The sequence below is a fragment of the Symphodus melops genome, assembly GCF_947650265.1.
Source record: "Symphodus melops genome assembly, chromosome: 14".
Taxonomy (NCBI): domain Eukaryota; kingdom Metazoa; phylum Chordata; class Actinopteri; order Labriformes; family Labridae; genus Symphodus; species Symphodus melops.
The window spans coordinates 15455322-15470144 of record NC_136704.1 but is presented as its reverse complement, the minus strand read 5'-3'; the positions used below and the strand labels follow the sequence as shown (position 1 = coordinate 15470144).

Here is a 14823-nt window from a genome sequence, read left to right as displayed (position 1 = left end):
AGCCTAAATTCTCTACCTCTTAATTTTTGCCATTTTTTATTTTGACAGTATGACATAAGCCTTTTTTTTTTTTTGTAATTTTCTGAGCAAATGTGGATCCAATGTTTAGTGTCTCTACCTAACTTAAATTAATAAAAGTAATTTAGATTATTAAACAATGTGTCGTTATTAGCTTGCAAGTTGGCATCTGGAGTATCGACCTGAATTGGCTGTTTACAAAAACACTTGAAATGTATGTGTGAACACCCACATGCTTTTGTTACCCAAGCTGCTATTGAATGTGTCACATGTGAAGAAGTGGAAAGTACTTGTTATGCCAAATTCCGGGAATTAATGCAACCAGCGGGAGAATTTTCTGCACTGCTGATGAACCTATTGGACAGTTTTTCATTGTGATTATAAAAACCACCCAGCCCTTTCCTCCTCTTCTGACTAGTATCGGTATCACTGTCCTCTCATATTGTCCTTAATCGTGACGCAGGTAGCCTCTAGATAAGGGTGTGGCTAAAAAGGACAAGTGACTTTGAAAGTTGTATGTAACATAGTGCATCATGTGATTTCTAAAAAAGGATGACTATCATGAGTGTCATGCTGTAAACTGGTAAATTAGGCAAGACTATTTGTTTCAAATCACCAGTTCTTGGGTTAGCTGATATGTGAAATGACCTCTGACCTTTTACTTCCCCATAGGGAAGAAAGGGGGGAAAAAAGTGCTTCTTGGTTTAGTTTCACATTAAATGTCATGAGCTACATTTAAACTCACATGTTCAAATGCCAAGTTATTTGTTCGAGTTTGCGTTCATGTCCTCAATTATGTCAGGAAATGTAGGATATCAGTGACCTCAGTTGAGGTTTTTTTTAAATGTAGAAGTTTCTCACAGTTGTTATTGAGCTGGGTGGAAAAGACTGCATATTCTGGGGTTTAAAAGTCTTAACTTAGTGAATGCCAGCAGAGAGACACAAGTACTGAGAATTTACTCAATGAACAATAATTTAAATCATTTTGTCTAAAATGACTCTTTACATGAAACAAGTTAATCGTTATTGAAACTGGCTGTACGGATAGAAATATACTTGATACTTAAATGATCTGTAATCTGTACATATGCATATATTTATACATATTTTACACATGAAATGGCAACATTGTCAGTACTCTATGCAGGATGACAAAGGTTCCCTGTTTTAGTGTAAGTGCATGGTGGAGTACATCTCACGGCTAAATTAATAATCGTTCATAAACTTAATTTGACGTCTACCGCTGTCCCCGCTTATATTTTTCAATCATGTTATTTTGATAATCAATCACTTTTAATTAAATATCAATGGCATGTTTGAATTCCATTATTTCACATTTAACAACAAAAACAGTTGGGGTTTTATTTTGAATCAGTGTACTTCGACGAGAGTACTTATGGTTTGAATTCAAACATGCTTTTATTTTAAAAGTTAGGATTTTTTGGTAGACCTGAAGTTACAACATTAAAATGACTAACTGAAAAAGAAACTTGTAACTGATCAAACACTGAATGAATTGGGCGCATATGGTTTAGCGGTTAAGTGGCAGCCTATGTGTAAAGGCAAAAGTCCTTCAAGCGATGCGGCCTGGGTTCAAGACTGACCTGTGGCTCCTTTATTGCAAGTCATTCCCCACTTTGTCCCGACTTCCTACTCTATCCACTTGCCTATTGAATAAAGGCAAAACAAACTGAACGAAAACAACTAAAGGGACCAATCAAAAGGTGAAATGTTTGATGTCATGGTAGATTACTTCTGACTCATCAAGCTGGCCTCCTCAGATAGTTTTTTCTAAACCTTCAAAGATGCAGCACTGTTTCTCTTTTCCATCACTGTGACTACAAGGAGACTTTGTTGAGGCTTGTCCACGGTGCGCCGAAAGGGACAAAACAGCACGTGCTTAAAAAGATTGTGATTAACTAGTTAATGCTGACAGCCTTAATGATTTCAAAATAAATCACTGAAGGGAACACAAAGAAACATTTCTTTGCAGATGACTCAAAAGATCTGTGTTTATCATTTTACATTAAAAGCATCCAAATTCAAGTGGTTCACGTTTCTTGTTCAGAAATGCATCAATGTACTTTTTGTGCTCAGTGATCTTTTGAATTAACTCCCTTTAAATGAACCTTTAAATGTCCAGAGGAAATATACATACACTTTTAAAGTGATAAATGTAAAATACTGTTGTCATCTGTTTCCTCCAGCAGAATCTAAAATATGGTCACGAGTCAAGGCCTGAACACTTGAACATGTGTGTGTTTCTAAATCTAGTTCAGACAGTCATGATGTAATACATCTACAATCTTCTGTCATCTGAAACATTTCTCAAACAGCTGATCAATTCTTGGGGAAACAATTCTTGTACGTGTCATAAACTATAACTGAGCTCTCTGGTGAAACTGCATGAGAGTTCAGATACCAGCTCAAGAAGGAATGTGGGCACAAACTCATTCAAAGTATTTAAGCTGTTGAATCCAAAATGGAATCTGGGTGTTGAGTGAATCTCCTCACATCTATCAGTGTGGTAACAGACACTCATCTCTCTACAAAACCAATCAATTTCTTGCTCAGCCACAGAGAATAAACTCGTCCAGCACACTGCGAGTTCCTCTCCAACCTCCTCGATGCGTTACGGGAGAAGCGTGGAGATGTGGAGAACACAACGCTCCTCTGCTGTGAAGTTGCTCAGCGGCAGATTATCTCTAATATGAGGCGAGAGCTGTACTGACAGTTTTGATTTCCTTTGTGCACACAAGCAATCAGTGGCAAGTGCTCACACTCCAGGACCCTTTGTTGCTCAAAAGGGTCTTCGGTGCAAAAAAGGGCTTGATTTGAGCACACGCGAAAATGCTCATCCACGAAAGAAACCATAAAGATTTTGGCTAAAATCCTAGAACATTCAGTAAATGCAAAAGGATTCCCCTCACTCTTTATCCTCCTGATAATTTAGAGGACTTCAAGGGGGTCGATGGCACATAATTCATGCAGAAAAATCAATGATTAGCTTTTGCATGGCACGGACAAGTTCCACCGCCCCATTGATTTTGTTCTATTTTGGGCATTTAGGTTCACTTCCTATATTGGCTGGTTCGAGCCGAGCAATTCATCTTGGATCTAACACGGCCTCAAGCTGCTCAGACACTACCTGAACAAGCTTCTGGAATAGAGATCTGCCGCTAATGTGTGTGAACAGCCTTGGCGCTCCTCAATGGCTAGCAGATGTAGCTGCCAGCTGAGTCCATTAGTCAGTGGAGCTGAATTAGACCACCGCTGTCCAGCTCGCTCATTCATCTTGCTAATGGGAAGGAACAGAGAAAGTCTGGTGATGCAGAGGTGGCGGACCTACACAGGCAGTAAAGGTGTTAAAGGAATGCAACGCAACGCACAAAATAAATACTGATACAATTAGTGCAGCAGGGAGACATAAAGTTAAAGATAAAGTGTCTCTTTTTGAAAAATGCTAATAGCGACTGCAGAATGAGTTGTGCTTTGAGTAGAAGTTAATAGGATATCGAGATATCACACAAGAAGTTGGTTTTCAATTCAATAAAAAAAAAGTACAGCAGAGAAAAAAAAGTATTATGCTGAGTAATGTTCCAGTGAAATGAACCCACATTGCCACATTTTGGCTTTCCTCCAATTTTTGTCTGTATAAGATTCTAAAAAAATACAAATGTGTTAGTGACAAACCCTGAATAGTTACACTGTATATCTACAGTTTCAAACTGTTAGCTGTTAAAACCTAACGCAGAGGGACTGATGGCAGAAAACAGTCAGTAACCAAGACAGAAATTACAGCCAATGGAGCAAAATATGGTAAAAAAAAAACTACAATTCCTAGCTAATACAGTAAATTACTGACCCATATCATTTGGAAAATGAAACTACATTTTGAGGATCTGGTTTTTCTGTAACAGTGATCTTAGGAAGTAAAAAACAATGTCTTAAGTCAGACAATATTGTGAGGCACAATAATGCGTTCAATGTTTGTTTCTGCAGGATTTGTTGACAAAGTCACACCCGGCACATTCCTAATATTTTAAAGTGAGAAATATTGTCAAATAAGACAACATGCATGCATGAACAAGCATGTTGGAAGATAGCAAATAAATGTAGTCTTCTCATTTTCTGCACTTAAGTGTTATACAAGAAGTAGAGCTCCTATCTGACGCTCTACAGTATCAGACTAAGTATAAGACGACGAGGGGTTATGAGTGGAGAAAATAACAAAACACCTTTTCAGTGCACTGAAAAGTATCGTCTGCGAAAGAGAAGAAAACATTGATGACACGTTACTTATTTCTGCTGACGCAGAGTAAACAGGGAACCTGTTACTTCTTCCCTATCTTTGCTTATTGCAGACTTTATCACCTGGCTTCTCGTTCTCACTTACTTTAATGTGACACCCATTCACTTTCACCCTTAGAAAATGTGTAAAAAGCTGATTTTATTAACAAGCAATGCTCCGTGGAGTCCGGTGAGATGTTGTGTGTGCACCTATTGTGAGGAGATAAATAAGACAAAGAAATAGATGTTTGTTTTTTTTCCACATGAACTGAGGTGTTTTTACTGCATTTCAGTAACAGACACAGCCTTATTACACATTGCACTCACAGCGAAGAACAAGACATGTCCTCAAAGTCAGTGATCAAAGTGAGTCAAAGTGAAGCGGCCTTTGGAGGGAGGGAGTCTGCAAATCACACGCCGACTCTCTTCATTTCAAAGACGCTCTCCTTTAATGCAGGCATTAAAAGCACCCAGTCGATGCCTTGGCGGGTCAATACAACACACACAATGGGTGTAGATGTGATCGACAAAACTGTGAGGGGGAGAGGAGGGGACGATACACTGACACAAAATCACTGGAATGAAGAGGATTTTCTTTAATTTAATTGACTGGAGGACATGCAGGCACGCCCCCAAATAAAACCGTCTGGAGTTAGGACTGTGTTCAAAGCGTACTGGCATTAGTTGCATCTTTTTTGAGACAAAAAGAAAAAACTACGATGGCCTCTTTGCCGCCACTTTTGGTCAGGTGATTCTCCAGTGATGTCATGCCAGTGTGGGATCATGTTAAACGGGGAAAGTTAGAGCCTTGACCAAGTAAAAGGCTCGTCCAACCTTCCCTCCTGGGTTGGTCAACACTTCTACTGATTATGCTAACACCAGTTTTGTCCTTTTTGTCCACATGAAAAATATGTTTTTCTGTGTTATGTTTCCGTATATGATACTCTTGCAAGTCATACACATCCATATAGATAGATGAACTCTTTTTTTTCTTTTTTTTCTTAAATGTCAGCATACAAGGTAAGCTGGGTGACTATATATGAAGACAACAACTACAACTTTCACAGCACTGGCATTGGTTAATTTTAAATACAGTACTCAAGCATTGTTAGATTAATAAAATAACAAAAGAAAAAATAAACAGAAACAGAATACCCCCGAAAGTAAGCTACTGTACGCAAGTTGGTTTCTCCCCCAAAATGTTTCTTTTGTATTTCAATGGCATGATGTACATATTTGTTTTTAACCATACCAACAGACATTGATCCAAAGGGAAAGTTGTCTATGCAGTGTCATCACTTTGGATTTCCCTTGATTTCATACAGTACCATGCATTATTCTCGTTTGTTTAGTTATTCTGTGACCTCTAAATTTTTGTTTGAAATCATCAATAAAGGTGTTAAGATAGCGTTGTCTTCACATAGACTCAGGTAATGGTGTTTTAGTCGGTCATTTCTCGGTGCACATCCACCCTATTGCATGTTGACAGGTTTTGCAGGATACAGTGGCAATCGTGGGGTGGGGACGGAGGGAGGGAGGGAGGGTGTGGGAATTGTGGGTAGTGGGGTTGTAGGTTATAAGAGATCAGGGTGAAGGGTTTTAGGGGGGTAGTTGTCAGGTTCGTGTATGCCGTAAAAGGAGGGGGTTTGGGGTTGTCAGCTCCTAGACGACAGCCTTTGAATCCTTGCAGACCTGAGTGGTGGTGCCTGAGTTAGTCTGTTTAATGTCCGTCCTCCCTCCCACATGGTTCACTGGTCTGAAAAGACAAATAAAACAAAGTCAGGGACGGTTTTGGTCAAGGTCTTGGCTAATAATCAGTCCTGCTGTTGGGAATAGTTCTGTCTCAATCCCCGGAAGATACCTTTCAAAACACGATAAGCAGTTCTCGTAAAAGCAGACTTCTAGCGAAAACGAAATTCCTGCCCGTTACTTGAGACACTTAAGAAGTCCTTGACCTCAATCTGTTTTACACAAACTGATCAGATGAGCCCCTGTTGTGCAGTTTAAAAAAAGAAATAAAAATCACAAACAACTGAAGACGGAAGAAACTCCCGCAGGGAGTGCATTAAAAAAAAAGAAGAACAGATTTAGTTGAAACTAAAGGCATTTCTTCATATCGATAACAGCATTTATGAAAAGCAGAACGACTGAAAGAAAAGTATGGCTGAGTTAAAGAGTGGTAGAGAAAAGAAGGTGAACCACTGGAGCGAGAAACGAGCGATTAACTGCTCAGGTGATAGTATAATTGCTGCCATAATGGCCCCTCTGCTCTGATGCTGACATAAATTAAGCTGTTATTAAGCTGCAACTGTGTTTTCTTTCTTTGTTCCTTTCCCTTTTTTTTCTTTCTTTTTCTTCTCTACAAGACCACAGCTCGGCCTTGACTACTTTTTCTTTTTTTTTCCCGGGGCACACCTATTATGAAAATACTCCAGAAATGCTTGATTTCCTCCCTGCTTTCCACCCACCCCCCCCACCCCCCCTCTGCCACTTTCCTACTTTGTCCTCTGCTGCCGTCCATCCTCCTTCCTTCCTCGCTGTGGAGGAGATCGAGAGCAAGGGGAAATGAAGGGGTGTGGAGAAAGCCCTCTCCCCTGTCACGGCTATAATGATAGCAATCATGCAAAGTATGGGGTGCTGACAGGAGTGTGTTGCATGTAAATATAAACGCCTACCGATGCTTTCCTATGGAAGTAAGTGTGTGGAGGAAATGTTTGGTCGTGTGTGTGTGGGTGGGGAAGTAGATGGAGATGGGGCAGCCTGCAGCGCTAAGATTTTGCAATAAGCTACTGTACAATGGCTCACATCTGCCTCCCCATTAAACTAGCATCTACAACAACCTGATTGGCTGATTGACTCAAAATCCTGCACGTTGGGATGCGTGCTGTGTGTGTGAGTTTGGCGAGATTTGGTCCTAGTGTACCTTGATGGGGCCGTCCACGGGGTCCAGTCCCTGCTCCGACAGCTGTTTCAAGGCACTTAGAGCAGCCTGAGAAAGAGAGGGAACAACAGATGGTCGAGTCAGTGAGTGAGGAAGGGAGGGAGGGAGAGAGGAAGATTGGGTGGGAGGAGAGTGAGTGTCACCCTTCAGCTGCTTTTCAAATAACACTTACTCTGGGAAACCTGATGCCAGCAGGACACTTTCTCCTCATTCTCTGTTGTCTTTGGCTCCTCTCCGCTCACTGTTTATCTACCGTTATTGGGTTAACATTTCCACTTTATGTTTTGGCTGCTCGGCATTTTCCTAAGTCAACGTGAGTGGCATCTGTATTCTGTGTGACCACAGCTAAATAAATAGCAGCCGGTCTTACGTGCCCATAAATCATAGAAAGATCAAAACATGCAGAATGAAATTATTAATGCGGTCAACTGCCACACTCGGTAACCATGAGTGAAAAATAAATTGTCACCTTTAATTGTATAATGAATTATGTCAGCTCAGTTAGTGGTTGAGGATGGAAGCTGTGAGTGCCAAACATGACACTTCACAGCCTCACTTAATTAAAGAACAGCTTTGAATTTACAGTCAGTCACATTTAGATCAAAACCACGAGCAGCCTTGTGTAGCAATCAACAGAGACAAGTCCATAAAAATATATATCATATACAGCTTTTGTAATTCATTGGTGCCAAGTCTCAATTAAAAATGCCATGATGTCATTTCCTTCCTGTTCATCATCCGCCTGCCGGTGCCAGCTAGTGATGTAAGGGCTCCACGTGCTATCAGCTAATATACACGAGAAGTCCAGAGCTACATTCCTGTGCTATATGTAGAAGGATCTCAGGATACGCACATCGTAAATGAACCAGAGAGGCATGGGAGATAAGGTTCAATTATCTTGACCTTTACATTTCAAAACGCTACCTTCAAAGCGTGGATCAAATGAGCTCAACTTGGAATCCAAACAGAACCAATGTGACAAACAAAAACCACTTGTTGCCCACTTTGGACAAAGAGCTGATGAAGAGGTGTCGAGGTGAATGTGTCGATTGGATCTTCAACAGGTTTCATGTCAGGAAAATATAGAGCTGTGTTCCCACCGAGGAGTCCATTATAGTTCAGTGGGTTACACACAACATGGGTTACTTTCATGTTTCCATCGTGAATGTGAACCTCTCCATTCTGTCTTGATTTTTCATGACCCCTGAACAGTAAACTGTCGAGCTTTCAGGTCAATACATACGCTTGGTTTTGTGGGAAATGTGCAATTCCTTTATCAACAAAAATCACAAGTGACCTGTTTTTTTTTCATTTGAATCTCAAAAAAATGAAGCAGCCTTTGTATTTCAGTGGCTCGAGTGCCTGAACCGACTAGTTTCTTCTGCAAGAAGATGAAGGTTGTGCTGCTACGTGTGAATGAAAAGAGTTTGTCTGCTTGATTTTTGTGTAGCTTTCATGTCATTGTTTGTAGAGTTAGCAAGTCATGTTGTGAATGCGATGCACTCTTTATTTCAGCCGTGTCGGATTGAGAAGGGTGAAGCTTTTATTGAATTCATGCCGGTATATTCTGACAAAGAACATTTAATTCCTTAAATAGTATTTCTTAAATATGCTCTGCAATTCATTTGATTGCGATAGTAATTTTTAAAACACATTGACAAGTCTACACAAACAATTATGCAGACTTTCTACAGCTCAACGTTTTGATATTGAACACACATCTGGTGCTACATTGGTCAGAAGTAGCCTGGATCCTAAACACTTCATCACTGGTTAATCTGAGGAGAGATAAGGCAGCCATGGCTCTGCTCGGGGGATGAGTGAGATGTGACGACTGGCTGAGCTTCTTTATTAAATAGCCCACCAACATCAGCCTCTACTTTTTTTTTTTTAGTTATTTCAGCTTTTTAGGTGCTGATAAATGAAATGCTCCTCATGAGACACGGACGCCTCCATGTGAATAACGGTCTGTATTGAATCGTATATACACTGAGAGGATACATTCATCACAGATTAATACTTGAGCTAGTATAAATCCCACTGCATGGCTTATACATGTCGACATGGAATGTAATATATAGAAGAGGATGTTACGTTATTGTCTCTGTGCTCACGCCCAAAATAATATTCAACGCATTTAACTTTGGATTATAAGTAACATAAAACAGGATCCTAATTTATGAGCGACAGGTGCAAGGGTCAAAATCTGGTTTCTATCCATCAAATGGAGAAAAAAAACCAATCCTTAAAAAACGGCAACAATATAGCAGGACTGGTTTGAAAAATTGACACTGTTGGGTTATTACTTTCTCCAGAGACTCAGAAATCAACTGGAGCCCCTCTAAGTCTGCAGCAGACAATTTATGGTGCAATGTGTTTTTTTTCTCTGTGAAGATCTGACAGCTCGCGAGATTTAGAGCGCAAATATACTTACAGAGATTTAAGGTGACAACCCTGTAGAACATGACAGCTGAGGGAATGTTTTAACAATTACACTGTAACTTAACATAAATCAGAGCAGGGGACTCTCGTTCTATCTGCTTCTGTACACATGAAGTCTCATCGTTTTATTTCAAATGGACGAGGCCTGTCCACGCGTGAGGCGGAAAAAAGTAATTAGAGAAGACGGAAACCTTAAAGCCAGAGTATGCAAGCACAGATAATCAGGCCACCTCATACACAACAGGGAAGGATCCATTTCCATATTCTCTGGTGACCAATAAATTGCAATCACAACCAACATCCCCATGATTAGCCCTTATTTGTTGTATTTTATCGGTTTGGGACTTTTCTCTCCCTGAGTAAATAGCCAGAGCCCATCTGTTGGAAGGTGGTGGTTGTGGGGGGGGGGGTTGAGTGGAGATAAACAGCCATAAATCAGGGGCTTGACAGTGGCAGTGCTGCTGATATACGACTGGCAGGCATGAGGGCCACAGCAGCTCTATGAAGGACATAGAGTATAAGACACATACTGGGCCTATCTGTGGGAATGGCAGCCAGTGAAATCATTATTTTTCTAATGAGATAAGTTGGCCATCATTAGAGGCAGCCGCTACACTGATGCATCAACACGAGAAGAGTGTGTTTAGTCTAAGGCCGTGACGAGCGAGGTGGAGGTGTTCCATCTCTGTCATGGAACAAACAGAGCACAAGAGGTGGGATAGCAACAATTGGCAGAGAAGATCCTGAGTCATCAGCAAATGGGAGAAGAATGGAATGGTGGAGGGTTTCAAGACACACACTTCATTAAATTAACACCCAAGACAACATTGAGTAGAGTTGCACTTCTTGAGTTGCGTTTTTGCTTTTTTTTTTGTGCTGCATCTTTTGACAGAGTAATGCTGAAGCAACCACATGTCAGGCTGCAAACTTTACAGTGTCTAAATGACTCTTTGGTGTTGATTCTTCCACCCAACAGTTAGTAAGAAACATTGATAGCACAGTGTTATTGTAAAACTTCTCGGATATAGAAGTGTGTAGTTAAATCGTAGCTTCAAAGGCCTCTTTTATTTGGATCAATCAAAGGTGGGGGACGTAAGCTCCGTTTCCAACCAGCGGTTCAGTTTGGTTTGTCGCGGTACGGAATCCATTTTGTGGCGTTTCCATAGACAAAAACACAAACAGGATCAGGCTTTACCGAACCAAACCGTACCGAACCGTACTGATCCATACCGGACCGCTTGGTGGAAACGGGGATTTACATACAGTATGTGGCATATGACTTGTAATTGCTGATAGAAGTTGTGAAAAATATTGGATTCAGAGTTACAGAAACACTCGATGCACTCCTGCAATTCTTGAAAAAAAAATACAGCTGTTCTATAGCCACCTGTGTTGAGGTAGCTTAACGCCATGTTCCAGCCACCATCAGTAAAACGTGAAGAGCCCCGGTTGCTGATCTCAATGGTTTCACCATTTGCAACAACCTTGACAGAACAGGTTGTAGGTGGAACATTATGTATGCCGTAGCAAGTAACTCAAAATCCAAAGTCACTTGTTATCGTTTCTTTGATAATCTTACATCTTCTCATCAGTACCTATAACAGCATGCAGATAACAGCTCAGCCTCCTCAATTTGCTGTAGAAAAGAGTATTGTAGTCACCCTCATCAATCCTTCTTCACCTATCCTTTACTCACCTCTACTTCAGATAACAAACCAGCACTCACCATTATTCCAAGATTAGGAGCCAACCTGAAGTACCCAATGGTCACTTCACACATGGGCTCGTTCATCACTCCATCAAGCGGCCCCGAGTTCAAAGGCCTTTACAAACAGCGGTTGAATGTGACATATCGGAGAAGGGTCTGCGACCGTGGCCGAGCTCCTGATGTGGACTGACAAGGGAGGCTCATTTTTCTGGGCCTGCTGCGCTCTTAATGGCTTCCCAAACAGAGGCTTCGTTTCTGTCAGCGGCTTAGCCAAACAAAAGTCCAGTCCCCAGGGCCCCCCCGGTATCATCATGAGGGATCTGATGGATTGTTGGATAACACTGACCCTGACAAATCAGACCCTGTGTCAGATTTGACTGCTGGATTACAGGGTTCGGGGGAAGCAATGAAGAGATACTAAGGAATGGTAGGCTGCCTGAGGGTACGGCGTGTAAAAAAAAGGTAAGTTGAAATAAAATCGGACAAAGAGTTATGATTTGGTGGGAAAGAAACCAGAAAAAAGCCGGGTTACAAGAGGCTTCAATTTGTCGATCTCACTCACTTCACCCTCTGGCCATAAGCAGCCATCAAAGACACCAGGGAGGTCCTAATGAGGCAAATACCAACAACACATCATTCAGTCTCCCATACTTGCATCTCTGTCCCTCCTAGTTTGTTTTCCCTTGGCTTTATCAGATTATTCATCTGCTCTGCTGGAAGCCAGATGAAAGCACAGTCAGTGCTTTTTAAGTTTAAGGTTTAACCCAGTGACCCAGTCTAGATAGTACAGCGTGGTATAACTCTCTTTACGAAGCAGATCCAGTCTTCCAGGGCTTTGTACAGTCCGGCTTGAAGACTCAAAGAGTTCTCCTAGCTTACAAACCAGGCCAAGAGCATCAGTGACAGCATCCTACCTCCGCTTTGATCCTGAGCTAAAGAAAGAGTCATGGAACTGAACTTCCACGATAAACAAGAAAACAGGACATCTTTCATCTCGACATCTTTATCACCTTTGAATGGTCTGTAAACTATCAACTATCTTGAGTCAAAGCTGGCTTAGATATAACGTATCCCGAAGCGCTTGCTTTTCTTTCCCCAATTGGATGGTCACCGTTCATCCTCTTGTTCTGTAATAACATGTTCACAGTAAAGTCGTATTAATGTCGAGTGACTGGTTCTGAGCTGCTGTGGGGCGAGGGGACTCAGAACATGAAGGGGTCGCGTCACGGCTGCTGATGAGGATGATCTAAGGGACTTCCAGTAGACTAAACAATGAAGAGAGTGGATTTCAAAAAGGGTGTTTCACAGACAGGACCTGGGAAGTTTGAAAAAAAAACTAGCGCCCTGTTGCCAGAGAGGTTTTGAAGCAGGTTATATTGTTCTGTGGAGGGCTTGTTCAGTTTTCAAAAGGCCACATAAAACCTTGACAGTGTGCTCACTTTTTACGCTCACTCCCCAAAGCACAAAGAAATACGAGATGCTGGGGAAGAGAAAGTCCCAGCCACCTTTTTGTCTAGTGTTGTCATTACTGGGCCATTATGTCACATCTGCCTCTCATGTTCATTTTAAGTCTTTTAAACGTTACCCATCACAGATTCTCCCCCTTTTCCCGTCATCTTCTCTCAAGCTTCGACAGTACTCATCCCTTGGCCTCGTTTCATCTAAATTCTTTTCTTTTCCTTCCACCCACATCAAAAGCCTGGACAGAGATCACTGGAGCTTTCCTGGATAACTCCGGGAGAACACCTGTGTGTGCATAAGTGCTGCCAGTGTATGCTTCTATTTGTTAATGTGGTGCGATATGTACATGGATTCTTGAGTAACTACAGAGAAAATGTGTTCAGATCCTCTCACCAAATCTCCTCCTCACTCCCTCTCCAGATTTCACATCCTCTTCCACATCAGAGGGATTGATAAAAGGCGCAGTGTGTGCCTGGCAGTGGCCTAGCTGTAGCCTGACATGACGTTAATTCCTCTGAAGTAGCAATTCATATGCACCACTCCACGTCTTGTGAAACAGTGCGGCAACTGTGAATGTTGAACAGCTGAATAAACTTCTCTCTGAGAATATCTATTTGATTTCTGCGTACTTCCCGGCCTTGTGAATGTTCTGCCATATTATGGTGATCAAAAAACCCTTTCCGACAAAGGACAATGTGTGGAGATTTTTGTAGCTCCCAGGTCTGAGATGAGCTCGGAAGGCTGGTTTTGCGGGTAATGGCTGTGGAGCTCCCCGGGGGAGCGAGCCTTTGCTGACATGGGAAGCCATAAATAAGAGCCCAGGGCGCAGCACCATGTCATGCGTCATTTGGACCGGAGAGGCCTGCTTTATCCCCTTCTCATCACTGAGCTGCCAAGGATGGCACCTCCTAGGGCGTAATACAAAACATATGGGCAAAGGGCGAGGGGCAGAAGTACCTCAGCATACCTTACTCCTGCCTTGTCAGCAAAGCTTCTTGGAGGAAAAGCAGATACAGCTGAAGACAGCCTCTATGATAACAATGTGCCAGAGTGCAATGATCAGACTGGGTCTAGAGTTACCAAACAGAGTTTCCTTACATCGTATTTTATAAAATAACAAAACCTTGAGCAGGAGGCTATGGTCCTCTATAAGGCCCGGGTTTTAATCCAACCTGTGGCTCCACTCCCCACTCTCTCTCTCTCTCTCTCACTCCCTGATTTCTGACTCTTATCCACTGTCCTGTCTCTACACAAAAGCATAAAAACACGTTACCTTGTTTTTCAGCAGATTAACCTAAAGGTCCCCATTACAGCTGGTCCCAGGGAATATGAGTTGGCTTTTTTAATTTCTCGACAGGCTTTAGTGAAAATTAATTCTTTAAAGTCTCGAAAAATGAAAATTACTTTTAACTGGATTTTTTTTTTTTAAAATGCGAGTTGATATCCTGACTTAGAGGGAAGTCATGGTGGAAATATGTTCATTAAAATTCAACAGCAAAACACCTGTGAGTCTATATGTCTATTAGCAAGTCTCAACAACAACAGTGTTGAATTGAATTTCCCCTCACAGGATAAATAAAGATGATCTTATTCTAAACCATAAAAACAGGAATGTTAAGTAATTTGCCTTCAAACAGTAAAACATCTAGGTAAAGAGTCATGAAAAATCTGACACATTGCTGCCAAGAGGAAAAAGCATTACACTTTCACTTTCCATCAATTATGGAGAACTTGACACATTTTCATCCGCCCACAGGATGTTGCGCAGGGGAACCTTACTTTATCCAGCCTACTCCATGTATTGCTAACTAATTCCAAGGATGCTGATGCATCAGTGACTAAATACAGCATGAGATGAGATATAGGGCATGAAGAATGCATTAGGGATGTGACAACGACTAAAGAAGACTTTGGTTAAGGAGAAAAAAATGACTTCAAGGCCAGTGAGTCACCAACAGGACCA

The 14823-nt window shown here is 41.5% G+C and overlaps 1 protein-coding gene across 2 annotated transcripts in view; it reads right to left on the bottom strand.

Annotated features, from left to right (window-relative positions):
• Window positions 1-4555: 4555 nt before the first annotated feature.
• Window positions 4556-14823, bottom strand: part of stau2 (staufen double-stranded RNA binding protein 2) — an 88196-nt gene continuing 77928 nt past the window's right edge. For both annotated transcript variants that reach the window (XM_079361669.1, XM_079361670.1), the window contains 2 exons: window positions 7232-7297; window positions 4556-6064 (listed from right to left, as the gene is read on the bottom strand). In XM_079361669.1, the coding sequence (XP_079217795.1) occupies window positions 6029-6064; window positions 7232-7297 (102 nt within the window). In that variant the 3' untranslated portion in view covers window positions 4556-6028. The remainder of the gene's footprint in view (window positions 6065-7231; window positions 7298-14823) is intronic.